At 52.4% G+C, this 15,376-nt stretch overlaps 1 protein-coding gene across 1 annotated transcript; it reads left to right on the forward strand.

Annotated features, from left to right (window-relative positions):
• The first annotated feature begins 5,862 nt into the window (after positions 1–5,862).
• On the forward strand, positions 5,863–13,802 carry LOC136570510 (olfactory receptor 14J1-like). Its single transcript, XM_066570973.1, has 2 exons — positions 5,863–6,782; positions 13,760–13,802. Exons 1-2 carry the CDS (start codon positions 5,863–5,865, stop codon positions 13,800–13,802), a joined length of 963 nt encoding a protein of 320 aa, XP_066427070.1.
• Positions 13,803–15,376: the final 1,574 nt, after the last annotated feature.

A 15,376-nucleotide genomic window follows, 5' to 3' on the forward strand; every position in this document is an offset into this window, starting at 1 on the left:
CACTGACACCACATGGGGCAAATGGATTGCTCTGATCACACAGCGTGCCTGTATTGGAAACCTGAATCGCCTTGGGATTTTGGAGATAAATACAAACTGGCTGGAAGGTGAAAACTTTGGTCTCACTGACAAAGAGGAGCAGGTACAAGTGACACGGGCTGAGGAAGCTCCACCGTACAACCAACGACCAGCAGAGGAAACACGCTACGCTCTTTTCACTGTTGGTTCCTGTCACATTGTAGGGATGAACTGGAAATGGAAAGCAGCTGTATGGAGCCCCACACAACAGATTGCACAAGCTACCAAAGGAGAAGGTGGATCAAGTCAATTTACTGAACTCGAAACCATTCAGATGGCCCTGGACATTGCTGAAAGAGAGAAGGAGCCAAAATGATACCTTTTATCGATTCATGGATGGTAGCCAATGATCTGTGAGGTTGGCTGGAAAGGTGGAAAAAGTCCAACTGGCAGCATAGAGGAAAATCAGTTTGGGCTGCTGATGAATGGAAAGACATTGCTTCTTGGTTGGAGAAGCTACCTGTGAAAGTCTGCCATGTAGATGCCCATGTCCCCAAGAGTCGGGCTAGTGAGGAACACCAAAACAATTAGCAGGTAGGTCAGGCTGCAAAGATAGAGGTGCCAAAGATAGACTTAGATTGGCAACATACGGGGGAGTTGTTCCCAGCTCAATGGGCCCATGATGCCTCAAGTCATCAGGGCAGAGACGCCACCTGTAAGTGGGCACGAGACCAAGGGGTGGATCTAACCATGGACAGTATTTCTCAGGTTATCCATGACTGTGAGACGTGTGCTGCCATCAAGCAGGCCAAGCGAGTGAAGCCCCTGTGGTACGGTGGGCGGTGGTCCAAGTACAAGTATGGGGAGGCCTGGCAGATTGACTCCATCCCACTGCCCCAGACACGCCAGGGCAAGCGCTACGTGATGACCATGGTGGAAGCCGCCACAGGATGGCTGGAGACCGACCCTGTGCCTCACACCACTGCCCAGAACACCATCCTGGGCCTGGAAAAGCAAGTCCTGTGGACACATGGTGTGGGAGGATCTTCATCCACTCGTCCCAGGTGTCCATGGGGTTGGGTTTCTTACCTACATACGGGCGGTCGTTTGGTGACAGGGGGACTCCCACCACGCATGTTAAGAGTGGACCGTCTACGCTTCCAATGGCCATGCAAAGATTGTCTTGCTTTAATGACTTTGCCAAAGTGACCCAGATGTTTTGTTTGGCTGAGGGACGATCCAGCCGGTGGTCACTTGGATACAGATGAGGGCGCTGATAAAGACGATGACAACGATGGCACTGGTACTGCTGTGGGGTGCCCTGGAGGGTGTCACAGAAAGAATCATACTTCTTCTTTCCCACTGGGTAGTTTTCACTTGTGTGTGGTAAAAACACACATTAGTTGACTTATTTTAAGACATTCTGAAATATTTTTAAGTTCCCCCTATAGTTCTTACCAACTCCTCCCAATCACGCCCTTCTCTTTTTTAAGGGAAGTTTGAGGGAGGGAAAAAGGAGCAGTTTCAAGAGGGGAAAGAGGGAGGGGGTAGGGATAAAGGGTCACTGGTAGAGGGATGGTGGAAAAGGCAGGGGTGTGTCTGCGTTTGAGATTGACATGGATGTTATCAGTGGGATGTATCTACGTGCGATGAGTGTCCTTGCCACAATGTTTGGATATATGAATTTCTTTTTTCTTCATCTCCAAGAGAAAGCTGCTTCTGTGGCATGGTGGGAGAGGGAGCTGACTTGGTGTTCATTCGAGGGGTCGTCTTCAGATCTGTGGTCTACTGATAAATCTTCTGGGAATCCACCGGGGTCCTGTATCTGTAGAAACACAAGCATATCCTCTCCCCCCATAATGAGTGAGTAAGGCCCTTCAATAATTTTAGATTCATGATTCCGGTCAAGTACTGGAGGTCTTTCTTTGAGGTGTGTGTACATGTTGTTTTGAAAGTGCCTTAAGACAGGGGGGTTTGGTTCTTTTTGAGAGCAATTCATGAAATTCATAGCATAAAGTACTTTGCACAGTCTGTCTTGTATAGAGAGAGCCAGGGGCTATGTACAAATCACAAACGGGATGGGGCTGCTGTGGAACGTGCCTTGAGCTGTTTTATTTTCCAGCATCAGTCTCATTACATGGTTATGACAATGGGAAGATGCCAGCAGCTCGTGTCCTCAGCAGCAGACAAAGAACGCAATGTTACAACTTACTTTAAAAGTTTTTTTACCAATCCCACAAATCAAAAGCATATTGACAGTAGTTCTATCCAACCACGATAAGCACAGGTACCTTTGGTTAAAACAGTGCTTGCTTATTTTGAATACAATACCTGCTTGTAAGCCTTAAAACACAATGCACAGAGCTCCATTATTAAGCTTCAAAATTCCTAATATCTTGCTAGAAAAACTTTTCTGTAGCTTAGAGAGTTTTTCTAGACAAGCGTTAATACACAGACCATTGTTCTATTTGTCCTTACTTTTCTACTTTTTAAATAATTTTTCTGCTGACCAATCTCATGGCTACTGCTTAGCTCTAATCACAGTCCTGCTGTCTCTGAGGCCTCCCTTTTGCCGCTTTTCCAAAAACCCTCTGATTTTGTGGATTCCCACACTGAACACAAGTTCAGCTATTTTAAATCAAATGCTCACTCATGTAGATAGTATTAGAAATGGCACACTGCAAAATAGAGCTGCTATGGATTTATTGCTGTTAGCACAAGGGCACAGGTGTGAGGATTTTGAAGGAATGTGTTGTATGAATCTCTCTGGCCAGTCTACATCCATTCACAGGAAACTCAAACAACTACAAGAAAACATGAAGAAATTGACTCTGAATGATTGGGGCTTGGATGAATGGTTTGAGGGATGGGGAAGAAATGGATGATTGAAAGATACCTTAAAGGGAGCTTTGTTGTTACTAGTAGTTATTATTATATTGTTTTGAGCTATTCCATGCATAGTGATATTGGTGACCCACTTGGTAGAAAATACAGTGAAAAGGGTTTGGCTGGTGCAAGAAGAAGAAGGGGGAGTTGTAGCAATGTATCTGAACGACTTAGGCCACACTGTGCACCAGCCATATTGCTTGTAGTTCTTCTTATCAGAGCCCTCTGGAATTCACCAAGATTACTAAGACATAAACTGTGCTAAATGAAGAAAGAAAATGCTGAGAAACAGAATGCCAAGACTACAAGAACTAGATAACAGAGGGCTGTGAACCACCTGGACTGTAACCAATCACATACCCAGAGAAGTGAGTGCAGAACACAAGGACAAGAGAGAGGCACCAATGCAGAGATGCGTGATCAGTGTATGCAGTAGAGTTAGAATGCATAAATAAGTGCATAATGTAAACAATCAATGGCTTCAGCTTAATCATATTGGTTAGTTGTATGGGAGTCCTGTTTTCCCACCAAGGGTGCCTGGGAAGGAGGGATGGTTCTTTTCCATAGAAAGGAAAGCACTGAGGCAGGAGCAGGAGACAAGTGACCCTTGCAGGCCTGGGGCCTCATGGCCTCCTTGTCCCTGCTCAGCAGCCTGGCAGGGGCCGCCCCATGCTCCTGCCCTTGGCATTGCCCATCCCCACATGCCAGTGCCCATCCCGGCAAGAGCCCTGAGCAAGGAGGGAGGGACAGCATCTGCCTGGCCAGGCCCTGGGGTTCAGGCCTTGGCCCTTGGCATTCCTCAAACACATCCAGCTTTGCTCAGCACCAGAGACACCTTGGCCTTGTTTGTCCCCAGCTGTCATCACTGCCTCCAGGGTTCTGTTCTAACTGGAACCTGGGGACTCTTTCCCAGTGGTGTTCCTCTATGGGACCCATTAAAACTTCAAGAAACTTCAGTGTTTCAATTTAAGTTTGAGTTCTTGAGAAGTTTTTTCAGCACTCTCTCAGGGACTGAGTCTGATGTAAACAACACCAAATCCCCAAGAGGCTCATTAAAGTCCTTGTGCTGTGTCTGTGCTGCTGAACTTTAAAGGAACAGCTCTTCCCAGGGCCAGCTCCTCTCCCAGCCCAGCAGGGCTGAGGGCTCTGCCTGCAGGTACTGAGGGGACAGGAGCCAGGCAGAGACAGGCTGAAGGCAATCAGGATTGGGAAGACATTGAGCTGAGACTTCACCTGGGGAAAGATCTTCACAGCCCTGTGCATGGTGAGTGTGTGGGTGCAGGGCAATGTCCCCTGTGCTCCTGGAGGGATCTCCTGAAGCCAGCAGACCCCAGAGCCTGGGGGATGTGTCAGGAGGACTCTCCCAGTTTCTCTGTGGCACAGGAGGAGCAGGAGGATGAGGAGGAGGAGGAGGAGGAGGATGTGCTGCAGAGCAGGGCTCCCCTTCTGAGGGGACTTGTCGTGAGCTCTTTCAGGGCAGGAGTTTCCTCCTTGGGTCTCTGCTTTCCTGAATCTGAGCCCCCACTTTTCCCTGGCTCAGCTGGGTGGTAATGGAAACTCAGCTGTGCATAGGGGAGCAGGGGCTGAGACTCTTAAACCATCACCCTGAGGATTCTTGGGCACCTCAGCAAGTGCCTGCACCTGCCCAGCCTCCAGATCCATGCAGCATCGCCTTTCCATGGTGCCCAGGCTGGGGGAGCTGTTCTTTAATCCCTGCAGGGCCGAGCAGCTGCAGGGCAGGACTGGCCCAGGGGCTGGGCTGGGCTGTGGCAGCTCTGGCAGGGAAGGAGCCCGGGGCCACAGGAGCAGCTGGGGCTGGGACAGCTCCAGCAGCAGAGCCGTGGGCAGGGAGGGAGGGAGGCAGTGCTGAGGGCAGCCCTGCTGCAGGGCAGATGTGGCACCTGCCGGGCCTGCCCTGCAGGGCAGACACTGCCCTGAGCAGCACAGCTCTTGTGTCCCCTCGCAGCCAGCACAGCCCTCAGCCCGGGGGCTCGGGGCCCTCACTCCCTCCTGGGCCGGCAGAGCAGCCCCAGAGATGAAGGGCATCTCTCCAGCCATGTGCCCATACCCTGCTGACCAGGGCCTGAGGGCCACTGTCCTGCTCTGCTGCTGCCTGGCAGGGGCTGGGCAGGGAAAGGCAGGGAAAGGCTTTTCCTCAGGCCCGCCTCTCTCTCCCCTTGCCTTGCCCAGGTGCTGCTGGCATTGCTGAGGGGCTCTCTGCAATGGCAGTTCCAGCTGCAGGGCCAGGCCCAGCCCTTGGGCTCCTCCTGTGCAGGCTGAGCACAGCAATGGGGTGTCCCAGCTCCCTGTGCCCGGGGAGCTCTGGGCAGGGCAGCCTGGGAGGCTGGCCATGAGCCCACTCTCCTGACTCTGGGAAAGGCAGGAGCCACTTTGTGTGCCAGGATCCCTCTGCTCTCAGCAGTGTCTCCTGGCTGTCCAGGGTAACATGGGAGTGGATCTCAGAAAGGTGCAAGTCCAGGCCAGCTGGAACAGGAGAGAGGGACAGCAGCTCCCCTCAGTCTGCACTAAGCCTCAGACAACCCTCCTGCCTCCCTGGACTCTCTGTTCTCCTAGGTGCAGCAGAATCTTTCGTTCTGCCTTCTGGCATCCCCAGCCCTTCACCCAGGCAGCTCCTCTGCCTTAGCTGAACATTCTTTATCCAAGTCCCAATAGCAGGACTGGCCCCTGCCCTCACTGTTCCCCTGCACTGATTGGGGGTCAGGGCTGACTCCCAGGTGTCCTGCAGGCCAAGGTCCAGCTCCTGACACAACATTGGCCAGCAGCAATCAGGGCTCCAGCAACAGAGCTGAAGGAAGGTCCCCTAGACATAGACAAGGAGGAGGTGTTCAGTGGCAGGAAAGACTCTATGAGAAAGGGCTTTGACTTTTCTGTGAGAAATCTCCACTCCATTGCCCTGTCTTTCCTCCTTCTGCAGGTTGAAATGCCCAGACACAGCAAATGTCCAACAGCAGCTCCATCAGGCACTTCCTCCTGCTGGCATTGGCAGACACGCGGCAGCTGCAGCTCCTGCACTTCTGCCTCTTGCTGGGCATCTCCCTGGCTGCCCTCCTGGGCAACGGCCTCATCATCAGCGCCGTAGCCTGCGGCCACCACCTGCACACGCCCATGTTCTTCTTCCTGCTCAACCTGGCCCTCAGCGACCTGGGCTCCATCTGCACCACTGTCCCCAAAGCCATGCACAATTCCCTCTGGCACACCAGCACCATCTCCTACTCAGCATGTGCTGCACAGCTCTTTCTGTTTGTCTTTTTCATTTCAGCAGAGTTTTCCCTCCTGACCATCATGTGCTACGACCGCTACGTGTCCATCTGCAAACCCCTGCACTACGGGACCCTCCTGGGCAGCAGAGCTTGTGCCCACATGGCAGCAGCTGCCTGGGCCAGTGCCTTTCTCAATGCTCTCATCCACACGGCCAATACATTTTCCCTGCCCCTGTGCCATGGCAATGCCCTGGGCCAGTTCTTCTGTGAAATCCCACACATCCTCAAGCTCTCCTGCTCCAAATCCTACCTCAGGGAACTTGGGGTTTCTGTTTTCACTACCGCTTTAGCATTTGGTTGTTTTGTGTTCATGGTTTTCTCCTATGTGCAGATCTTCAGGGCTGTGCTGAGGATCCCCTCTGAGCAGGGACGGCACAAAGCCTTTTCCACCTGCCTCCCTCACCTGGCCGTGGTCTCCCTGTTTATCACCACTGCAGCATTTGCCTACCTGAAGCCCCTTTCAGTCTCCTCCCCACTCCTGGATCTGTTGGTGTCAGTTCTGTACTCAGTCGTTCCTCCAGTACTGAACCCCTTAATCTACAGCCTGAGGAACCAGGAGCTCCAGGCTGCAGTGTGGACACTGCTGACTGGACAATTTCAGAAACATTAAACTGCTGGTAGGTTTCTGCAAGTCACTTGTAATAAAAGTCATCTTTGATAGTACTTGGGTCTGGTGGTTTGTTCTTTTCATTCCTTTGTTTTAATTTTTTAATATGGTCCAGAAATAAATGCCATTGTTTGTGCCATTTCTCATTTTGTTTCTCTCTACCTTCACTGTGGCCACAGAATGTACCAATGAGGAACCTGTGCTCTCAGTGGCTTTAAATAAACTAAAGAATCTCCCAGCAAAGTTTTCTGCAGAGATCCCCATTTTGTTGCCTTCTCTGGACCTGCACAGCAATGTCTGTGTGCAGAGCTGGGGGCAGATCAGTGCTGGCACAGAAGCCCTGCTCCTGCTGGCCACACCATTCCTGATCCAGGCCAGGAGCCATTGGCCTTCTTGCCCACCTGGGCACACTGCTGCCTCATGTCCAGCCTGCTGTCCATCAGTGCCCCCAGGTCCCTTTCTGCCTGGCCGCTCTCCAGCCACTCTGTCCCCAGCCTGTAGCGCTGCAGGGGCTGTTGTGGCCAAAGTGCAGGAGCCAGCACTTGGTCTTGTTCAACCTCACCTTGTTGGATTTGGGCCCTGGATCCAGCCTGTCCAGGTCCCTCTGCAAAGCCCTCCTACCCTCCAGCAGATCCACACTCACACCCAGCTTGGTGTCACCACAGCTCCTAGAGGTCAAAGAGTGTCACAATGCTCTCCATGATTCCATGAGGCCTTCCAGTGTCACAATGCCCCTTTGGTTCCATGGCACCCCTTTGGTGTCAAAAATTACCTTGGATCCTTGGGTCCCACAGTGTCACAATGGATCCTTGGTTCCATGACGGCTCTTAGTGCAGCAATGCTCTCCTTGGTCCCACAGTGTCACAATGTCCTCTTGGTCCTAAGGGCTATCATGGTGTCAAACATGTTTCCTTCATTCCATGAGTCCCTGCAGAGCAACACTGGCCCCTTGGTTCCATGGGGCCATGCAGCGTCACAATGGCCCCATCATTGCACGAGGTCCTGCAGTGTCACAATGGCCTCCATGGTTCCACAAGGTCACACAGTGTCACAGGGGTCCCTTGGTCCCATGAGGCCCCAGAGTGCCCCAATGGATTCCCTGGTGGTGCAGTGTCACAATGGACCCCTGCTCACAGAAGATCCTGCAGTGTCATGAGGGACCCTTGGTTCCATGGGGCACCAGAGTGTCACAATTGTTCCTTTATGAGCTGGTTTTGCATTAACTGACATTTGGTGAGGAGGGAAGAAGCCACCCATGGAAATGATTATTCGAGAAGAGCTGCTGAGAGCTTCCTCTGTGGCTAACAGCACCAATCAGTGACTGGTTTTGAAGACTGACACCTTGTTAAACCACTAGAAAGCTGAACACACCTCCATGAATACACATTTTAAAAATGACCAAGCCCTGGGAAAAGCTCTCTTTTCCTTCTGGCTGGGAACAGGTAACAAGGCCGGCCTGGCTCCCGTCTCAGCCGAGCCAGGCCAGGTAGGCCCTGTTGCAGGGCTGGGCCCCTTCTCAGGGACCCTGCCAAGCCCTGTCCCAGCAGAGCTGGGCCACAGCAGCTGCCAGGCAGGGGGAGGAGAGGCCATCAGCCCCTGGCGTGTTCCAGCTGAGATCTCAGCCATTTCCCCCCAGTGTGGCCGCTGCACGAGATCGTGTGGCTGAGGCCAGAGGCAGCCTTGTAGCCCACACAGAGAGTGGCCCTGAGCCTGGAATTGAGCGCAGCAGGGGCCAGAGACCAGCCATGGGGCTGATCCTGACACAGCCCCCAGGGCAGCCTGAAAAATCCATCACCGCGATTGAGCTGCCACACAGCAGGAAGCACATGACCATCTGCAGGCCCCAGGTGAGATATTAACTCTTTCAGTGCATAGATAAGGCTTACAGACCTTCAGTCCTGCCTCGGGTGAGAGAAAAGGACAGAGTGAAGACACGTACAGAACATGAGACGTGAAGGTCAGTAAGAGGAAGTCAAGTTCCAGATGGGAGGGTTGAGGAGATGCCTCAGTCCTGGGCTGAAATCCTCTTGTAAGGCTATGGAGAAAATATAATTGATACATCAGACTCTTTTTTCCCTGTAACTCATTGAAGTATGGGGGGATGGAAGTGTTCAAATTGTAGATATGAGCAAAGGCATTTCTGCTAAAGCAAGCAGATGTTGAAGAAGCTGTGATCCCATGAGACGTTCGAACCGAGAGAAGTGATGAAGACCCTTTGCCCCCAGGGAAAGAAGAAGACCTCTGTTCCCAGAGATGATGTCAGAGACAGATAAAGGGAACCTTTGCTCTTGAATAGCTCATCCTTAAATTTATACCCCAAAAGTTGACATAACTCACAAACACAGCTGTGGGAAGGCTGTGAAATAATGGGAGGGACTTCAAAATTGCAGAGTCCTGGGCAGCTGCTGTTTGTGGAAATTAAAAGCAATGAGAGAACTGTTTTCTTGTGGAGAAGTCTCCATAAAATGACAAGAGAGACTCCTCTCCCTAAGTGAACTGAAGAAAGACTATTCTAGAGGTGATAAACTGATTGAATTGTTTCTGTACATTCTTAGTGGGAAAGAAAAGGTTGTAGGAGCTAGAAGAAATGTTTTAAACGTTTTATTCAAATTCTAATTTTTTACATTTAGTTACTATTAATAAAGTTTTCCTTATACCCTTTTAAAGTCTTAAACCTTCTTTGCTTTCCATCTAATCCTATCTCACATTAGAAAATTAGTAAGTATATTCTAGTGGGTGCACTGGCATTTAGCCAGCACTGAACCCACCACACCTTGGTTCCACCAGTCCCTGCAGTGTCACAATGGCCCCTTGGTTCCATGGGGCACCAGAGTGTCACAATTGTTCCCTTAGTTCCACCAGTCCCTGCAGTGTCACAATGGCCCCTTGGTTCCGTTGGGCCCCAGGGTCTCACAAGGGTCTCCTTGGTTCCGTAGTGTCTCAATGGCCCCTGAGTTTAACAAGGCCCTGCAGAGTCACAGTGGCCTCCATGGTTCCACGAGGACCCAGAGAGTCCCACTGGACTCCTCGCTTCCATTCAGCCCCACAGTGTCACAATGGGGCCTTGGTTCTGTGGTGCCTTCAGTACCCAGTGTCACTGTGATCCTCTTAGTTCCACGAGGCCCTGCAGTGCCACAATGGCCCCTTGCTTCCCCAGGGCGCTGCAGTGTCACAATCATCACAGAATCACAAAATTAACCAGGTTGGAAAAGACCTTGGAGAGCAGCAACTCCAACCTGTGACCCAACACCACCTTGTCACCCAGACCATGGCAGTAAGTGCCACATCCAGTCTTTCCTTAAACATCTCCAGGGACGGTGATTCCACCACATCCCTGGGCAGCCTCTTCCAATGCCCAATCACCCCTTCTGTGAAGAATATTTCCTCATGTCCAGCCTAAATCTCCCCTGGTGCAGCTTAAGGCTGTTTCCTTTTGTCCTGTTGCTGTTCCCTGGGAGAAGAGCCCGACCCCCCTGGCTGCACCCTCCTGTCAGGGAGTTGCAGAGAGTGATGAGGTCTCCCCTGAGCTTCCTCTTCTCCAGGATAAACCACCCCAGCTCCCTCAGACACTCCTCACAGGACTTGTGTTCCAGACCCCTCATCAGCCTTGTTGCCCCTCTCTTGACACGCTCCAGCCCCTCCAGGTCCTCCCTTAACTGGAGGGCCCAGAACGGGACACAGCACTCGAGGTGTGGCCTCGCCAGTGCCGAGTGCAGAGGAAGAATCCCCGCCCTGCTCCTGCTAGCCACACCATTCCTGATCCAGGCCAGGAGCCATTGGCCTTCTTGCCCACCTGGGCACACTGCTGCCTCATGTCCAGCCTGCTGTCCATCAGTGCCCCAGGTCCCTTTCTGCCTGGCCGCTCTCTAGCCACTCTGTCCCCAGCCTGTAGCGCTGCAGGGGTTGTTGTGGCCAAAGTGCAGCACCCAGCACTTGGTCTTGTTCAACCTCACCTTGGCTGGATTTGGGCCCTGGATCCAGCGTGTCCAGGTCCCTCTGCAGAGCCCTCCTACCCTCCAGCAGATCCACACTCACACCCAGCTTGGTGTCATCTGCAAATTTGCTGATGCTGGACTCAGTCCCCTCATGCAGATCATCAGTGCAGACATTGAAATCCACGCTGGCTGGCTCTGATCCCTGGGCCATCCTGTGGGTGCCCTGTGATGGCACTCAAGGTGATCTGTTCCATAACCTTGCCAGGCACCCAGGTCAGGCTGACAGGCCTGGAGTTCCCCAGCTCCTCCTTCCAGCCCTTCTTGGGGATGGGCTCACCTTGGCACCTCCAGTGCTCTGGAACCTCCCTGCTGAGCCAGCACTGATGGTAAATGATGGAGAGCAGCTTGGGGAGCTCATCCATCAGATCCTCCATCCCCCTGGGATGGATCCCATCTGCTCCCAGAGACACCGGTGAGCATCTGAGTGGCTCAGCAGGTCCTCAGCTGCTTCCTCTTGGATTACAGGAGGGCTGTTCTTCTTCCTGTGCCATCTACAGCTCAGGAGGACACTTGCCCGGAGGACAAGTTGACTTATTGTTGGAAACTGAGGCAAAGAAGGGGTTAAGTACCTCAGCCTTTTCCTCAGCTTTGGTTACCATATCCCCCCAATAAGGAATGGAGATTTTCCTCTTCACCCCTTTGCCATTAATGCATTAATAAAAAATATTTTTAATATTCTTCAAAGAAGTGGCCAGCAACTATTATGCTTTCACCTCTCTAATTTTCTTTCTGCATTGTCTTGGTTTTGAATGACAGGTGTCTGGTAAGGAAGGCAGGAGCCTCCCCTGAAATGGAAAATGTAAATCCCTTCCCTCCAAATTGTTATCAATTTGGAATTAAGGGGACTCTCAGGCAAAAATATGGAAGCAGGAATAACAGTTCCTTATTAGGAAAGAAAATAAAAAGATAAAATAAACAATGCAGTAAACCAAAACAACACTGACAGAGTCAGAACTCAACCTGACACCTGTGGGTCAGGGTGTTGGTAGCAGTCCAATTGGAATTGTGGCTGCAGCCCTCCTGGAGTGTCAGGTGTGGTTCTGTTGGAGCAGGGATCCTGTAGAAAGGTGTAGTCTTCCTCTGAAGATCCAGTGGAAGAGGCAGCTGCTGTTCCTCTGGGAAATCCAGAGGAGAAGCTGTGCTGGTGTTCCAGAAACTCAGATTATATCCAGCTAGGACTGCTTGGCTCCTCCCTCTGGGCAGAGCATCTCCCAATGGGATGCTGTAGTTCTTATCAGCCATGCAGTGACATTCAATAGCCCAGTATCAGCAGATGACCCCTGGAGGGAGGAGTGGTTATGGAAGAGATAAGGAAAACTGCCCAATTAACAGAAGAAAACTGCCATAGAGATGGCAAATAGAATCCACCTTGCCTTGCAGTCTGGGACATGCATGACGTAACAACATCCTAAAACACTTCCTGAGTTGCCTGCCTCTCTGTGCAATGATGATGCACCCTCTTTTTTCCCTTGAGTTCCTGGAAAATGCTCCATGTCCAGCCAGGCCAGTCCTTTTCCTTGCTAGCTCACTTTTTGGCTCAGAGGGACAGGCTGTTCCTGCTCTTTCAAGATTTCTTTCTTGAAGTGCATCCATCCTTCCTGGAATCCTTTGTTTTAAAAGACTGTTTCACTTTAAAAAATCAGTACCTGATTTGGTACTTGCCAAATCTACATCCTCATAGGCTGAAGTCTGGTTTTACAAGTCCAGTGCAGAAGATTTGTTGATGCCTCTTTTTTCACAGAATGTGTAAAAACTCAATAATTTCATGGTCACTGTGTCCCAGGGAGCCTCTGACCACCACATCTCCCTCCAGCCCATCTCTGTTTGTGAACAGCAGGAGACAGAGCTTTGCTTGGCAGTGGGAATTGCAGGAAACCTCCTCAAAGTGCAGCTTGGAAGGTTCAGGCTGGAGCTAAGGAGAAAGCAAAGTCCCTCGCAGGGCAGAATGTTGGTGCTGGAGGTGTGGCAGCGTGAGGCTGGGCCATGGCCGGGCTCTGTGTGCCAGGAGCCGGCAGCGCTGGGTGCAGGGAGCTCAGGGAGGGCACAGAAACACTGGGTGAGAAATGCTGGGGGACAGCGAGATGGGCGAGTGCAGCCAGCCAGGGCAGAGGAGCAGCACGCCCAGGGGCCACAGCCTGCAGGACAGATGGCCAAGGGCTGGGCAGGGCTGGCAGGGCCACAGGCACCCAGGCCTTTGTGCCCTGGGCTCGGGCAGCGCCTCTGGAGGCCCCACAGGAGGAACTTTCCTGGCAGGGGCTGCACTTTGCTTCTCCCTTGGCCTCCCTGGGGAGGCTGGCAAGGGCTGCAGGTTGATGCCATTTGTCCTTGCTGCCCCTCACATCCCCCCGGCCCACCAAGAGCCCCGAGGCAGCCATGAGGGACAGGCCCTGCTGGCCCAGGCTGGGCTCAGGCCTTGGCCTTTCTGCTTCCTGCAGCCAAGCCAGGCCTTGCTCAGCATTGCAGTTCCCTGCTCAGAGCCTTGGGCTCCCTGCAATCCTGGCCTCAAGGATCTGCTCTCACCAGGCCCTGGGCAGCCTTTGGCACTCCCTGCCCTCACTGGGGCCCAGCCATGCTCCAAGGCACTTGGAGTTTTGCTGCTGACTCCTTGAGCAGCTTCTTCATCCTTCTCTCCGTGCCTGAGGCTCCTGGACCCAGCCCCAAATCCAGCGTGGGGCTGATTAAAATCCAGAAAGCCCTCAGGAGCTCTTTGTCTCCCTTCCATTGCCTTTGAGTCTCCAGGCCTTGTGCAGTGATTGGAGTCAGTTTGGAATTCTGTTCAGGAGGGAGATTTCAAAGTGCACCTCATGATTTTTGGTTTTAGACAAGGGAATATTGTTTACTTTTCATTTCAGAGAAGAGGGGAGGGAAGCATTCCCCAGGTGATCTTGATGCTGAATGTCTCCATAGGAGGTCTGGGCAGGGAGAAGAATGAGCGCCTTGCAGGATGAGCCTGTTTGGACAAGCTGCTCCTCACCCCCAGCCTCACCATGTCTGACATCGCCCACCTGGGACTGACATCCCTAAACATAACAAAAATTTAAGCATTTTTCCTTATAAATAAAATTCAATTAATTAATAAAATGACAATTATATTATTATGATAGTATTATTCAATTTTAATTACCTAACTTGTACATTTATATTAAAAATTCAATACACTTTTAGCAACACAGAAAATTATTGGTCATTGGTTCTAAGTAACACAATTCCCTTCATTAATTCATCAAGCTCGATTGGGTATTTATTTCTTCCTCTTTATGGTAACTAATATTCTTTGTAGACCTTTTGCCATCATTTTTATCATCTTTTTTTCGCATAGGGTCAAGGAGGGGGCACTTTGGGGGCCGTGGAGCCAATTCTGGGGCACATTTGGGGCAGTTTTAGGTCTGGGGAGGGAATTCAGATAGAACTTGAGGGTCTGGAGGACACTTGGGGGAGCCGGGTGAGCACTTGGACGGGGCACTCAGGGATTCTGAGGGCCAGTTCGAGGTCCGGGGCAGCACTTGGGGATTGAGGGGGGCCCTTGGACGTCAGGGAGGGGAATTTGGGGCCCTTCAGTGTCCGGGCGGGCCCTTGGGGGCTCGAACGGGGCTCTCTAGGGCGCGGGGAGTGATGGGAGTTGAAGGCGCAGGTATCATACGGTTTAACGGGGCCGCAGAGCATCACGGGAGTTCTGGGTGCAGCTGCAATGGCTCTCGGAGGGGCGCGGGGCATGACGGGAGATGAAGTCCCGGCTGGACTAGCGCTGGACGTGCGCCGCGGAGTATGATGGGAGCTGTAGTCCCGGAAGTGGCTCGAACGCGGCTTTGGGGGTCCGGGAAGGCACCTGGGGGACACTTTTGCGTCCGAGCCGTGACTTGAGGTCCTTGGGGGAACGTAAACGGCTCGGGAATCCTTGGGGGGTGCTCGGGGAGCTCTAACTGGGCTCTTTAGGGCGCGAGGCACGGCAGGAGTTTTAAGCGCGGGACTGTGTTCTGAGGGGCTCTGGGGCCACGGGGGATGAGAGGAGACGAATTCCCAGAAGTGGCTGTACCGGGCATCTGTGGGGTTGGGAGCACGCAGGGGGTCCGGGGACGCTTTTGTGGGGTCCCAAATGGGCGCTGAGGAGGCACTGAGGGATCCTTCAGGGTCTAGGGGACACTTATGGGACAGATGGGGGCGGATCCCAGGGTTCTTGGGAGCGTGGGGCATGACAGGCGTTGCAGTCCCGGCTGCAATGGGGCTGTATCCGGCCGCGAGGCATGATGGGAGTTGTAGGCAAAAGAAAAATAAGGCGGCCGCCTAGGCACCGCCCCCAGCCCCGGATCTCTGGCGCTGATTGGTTGTAAGCAGTGATGGGCGGCAGCATCGGAAAATGAGAGGCGGCGGAGGCGGGAACAGCCTATCCATTCCCTCCCAGTACAGCCCAGTTCATTCCCAGTACTACCCCAGTACAACCCCAGTGCCCCTCCGATCCCTTCGAATTCAGCCCAGTCCCTCCCAAAACACCTGAGTCCATTCCCATTCCCTCCAGTTCCTCCCAATTTCATCCACAGGATGCCCCAGTGTCACCAGTCTTCCCCACAATGTTCCCAGTGTTCCCCAGTATG

The sequence above is a fragment of the Molothrus aeneus genome, unplaced genomic scaffold, assembly GCF_037042795.1.
Source record: "Molothrus aeneus isolate 106 unplaced genomic scaffold, BPBGC_Maene_1.0 scaffold_34, whole genome shotgun sequence".
NCBI lineage: Eukaryota > Metazoa > Chordata > Aves > Passeriformes > Icteridae > Molothrus > Molothrus aeneus.

Coding starts and splice junctions, on each gene's coding strand:
- LOC136570510 (XM_066570973.1), top strand. CDS start 5,863: ATGTCCAACAGCAGCTCCATCAGGCACTTCCTCCTGCTGGCATTGGCA. Junction 6,783..13,759: donor ACACTGCTGACTGGACAATT/TCAGAAACATTA, acceptor AAGCTGCTCCTC/ACCCCCAGCCTCACCATGTC.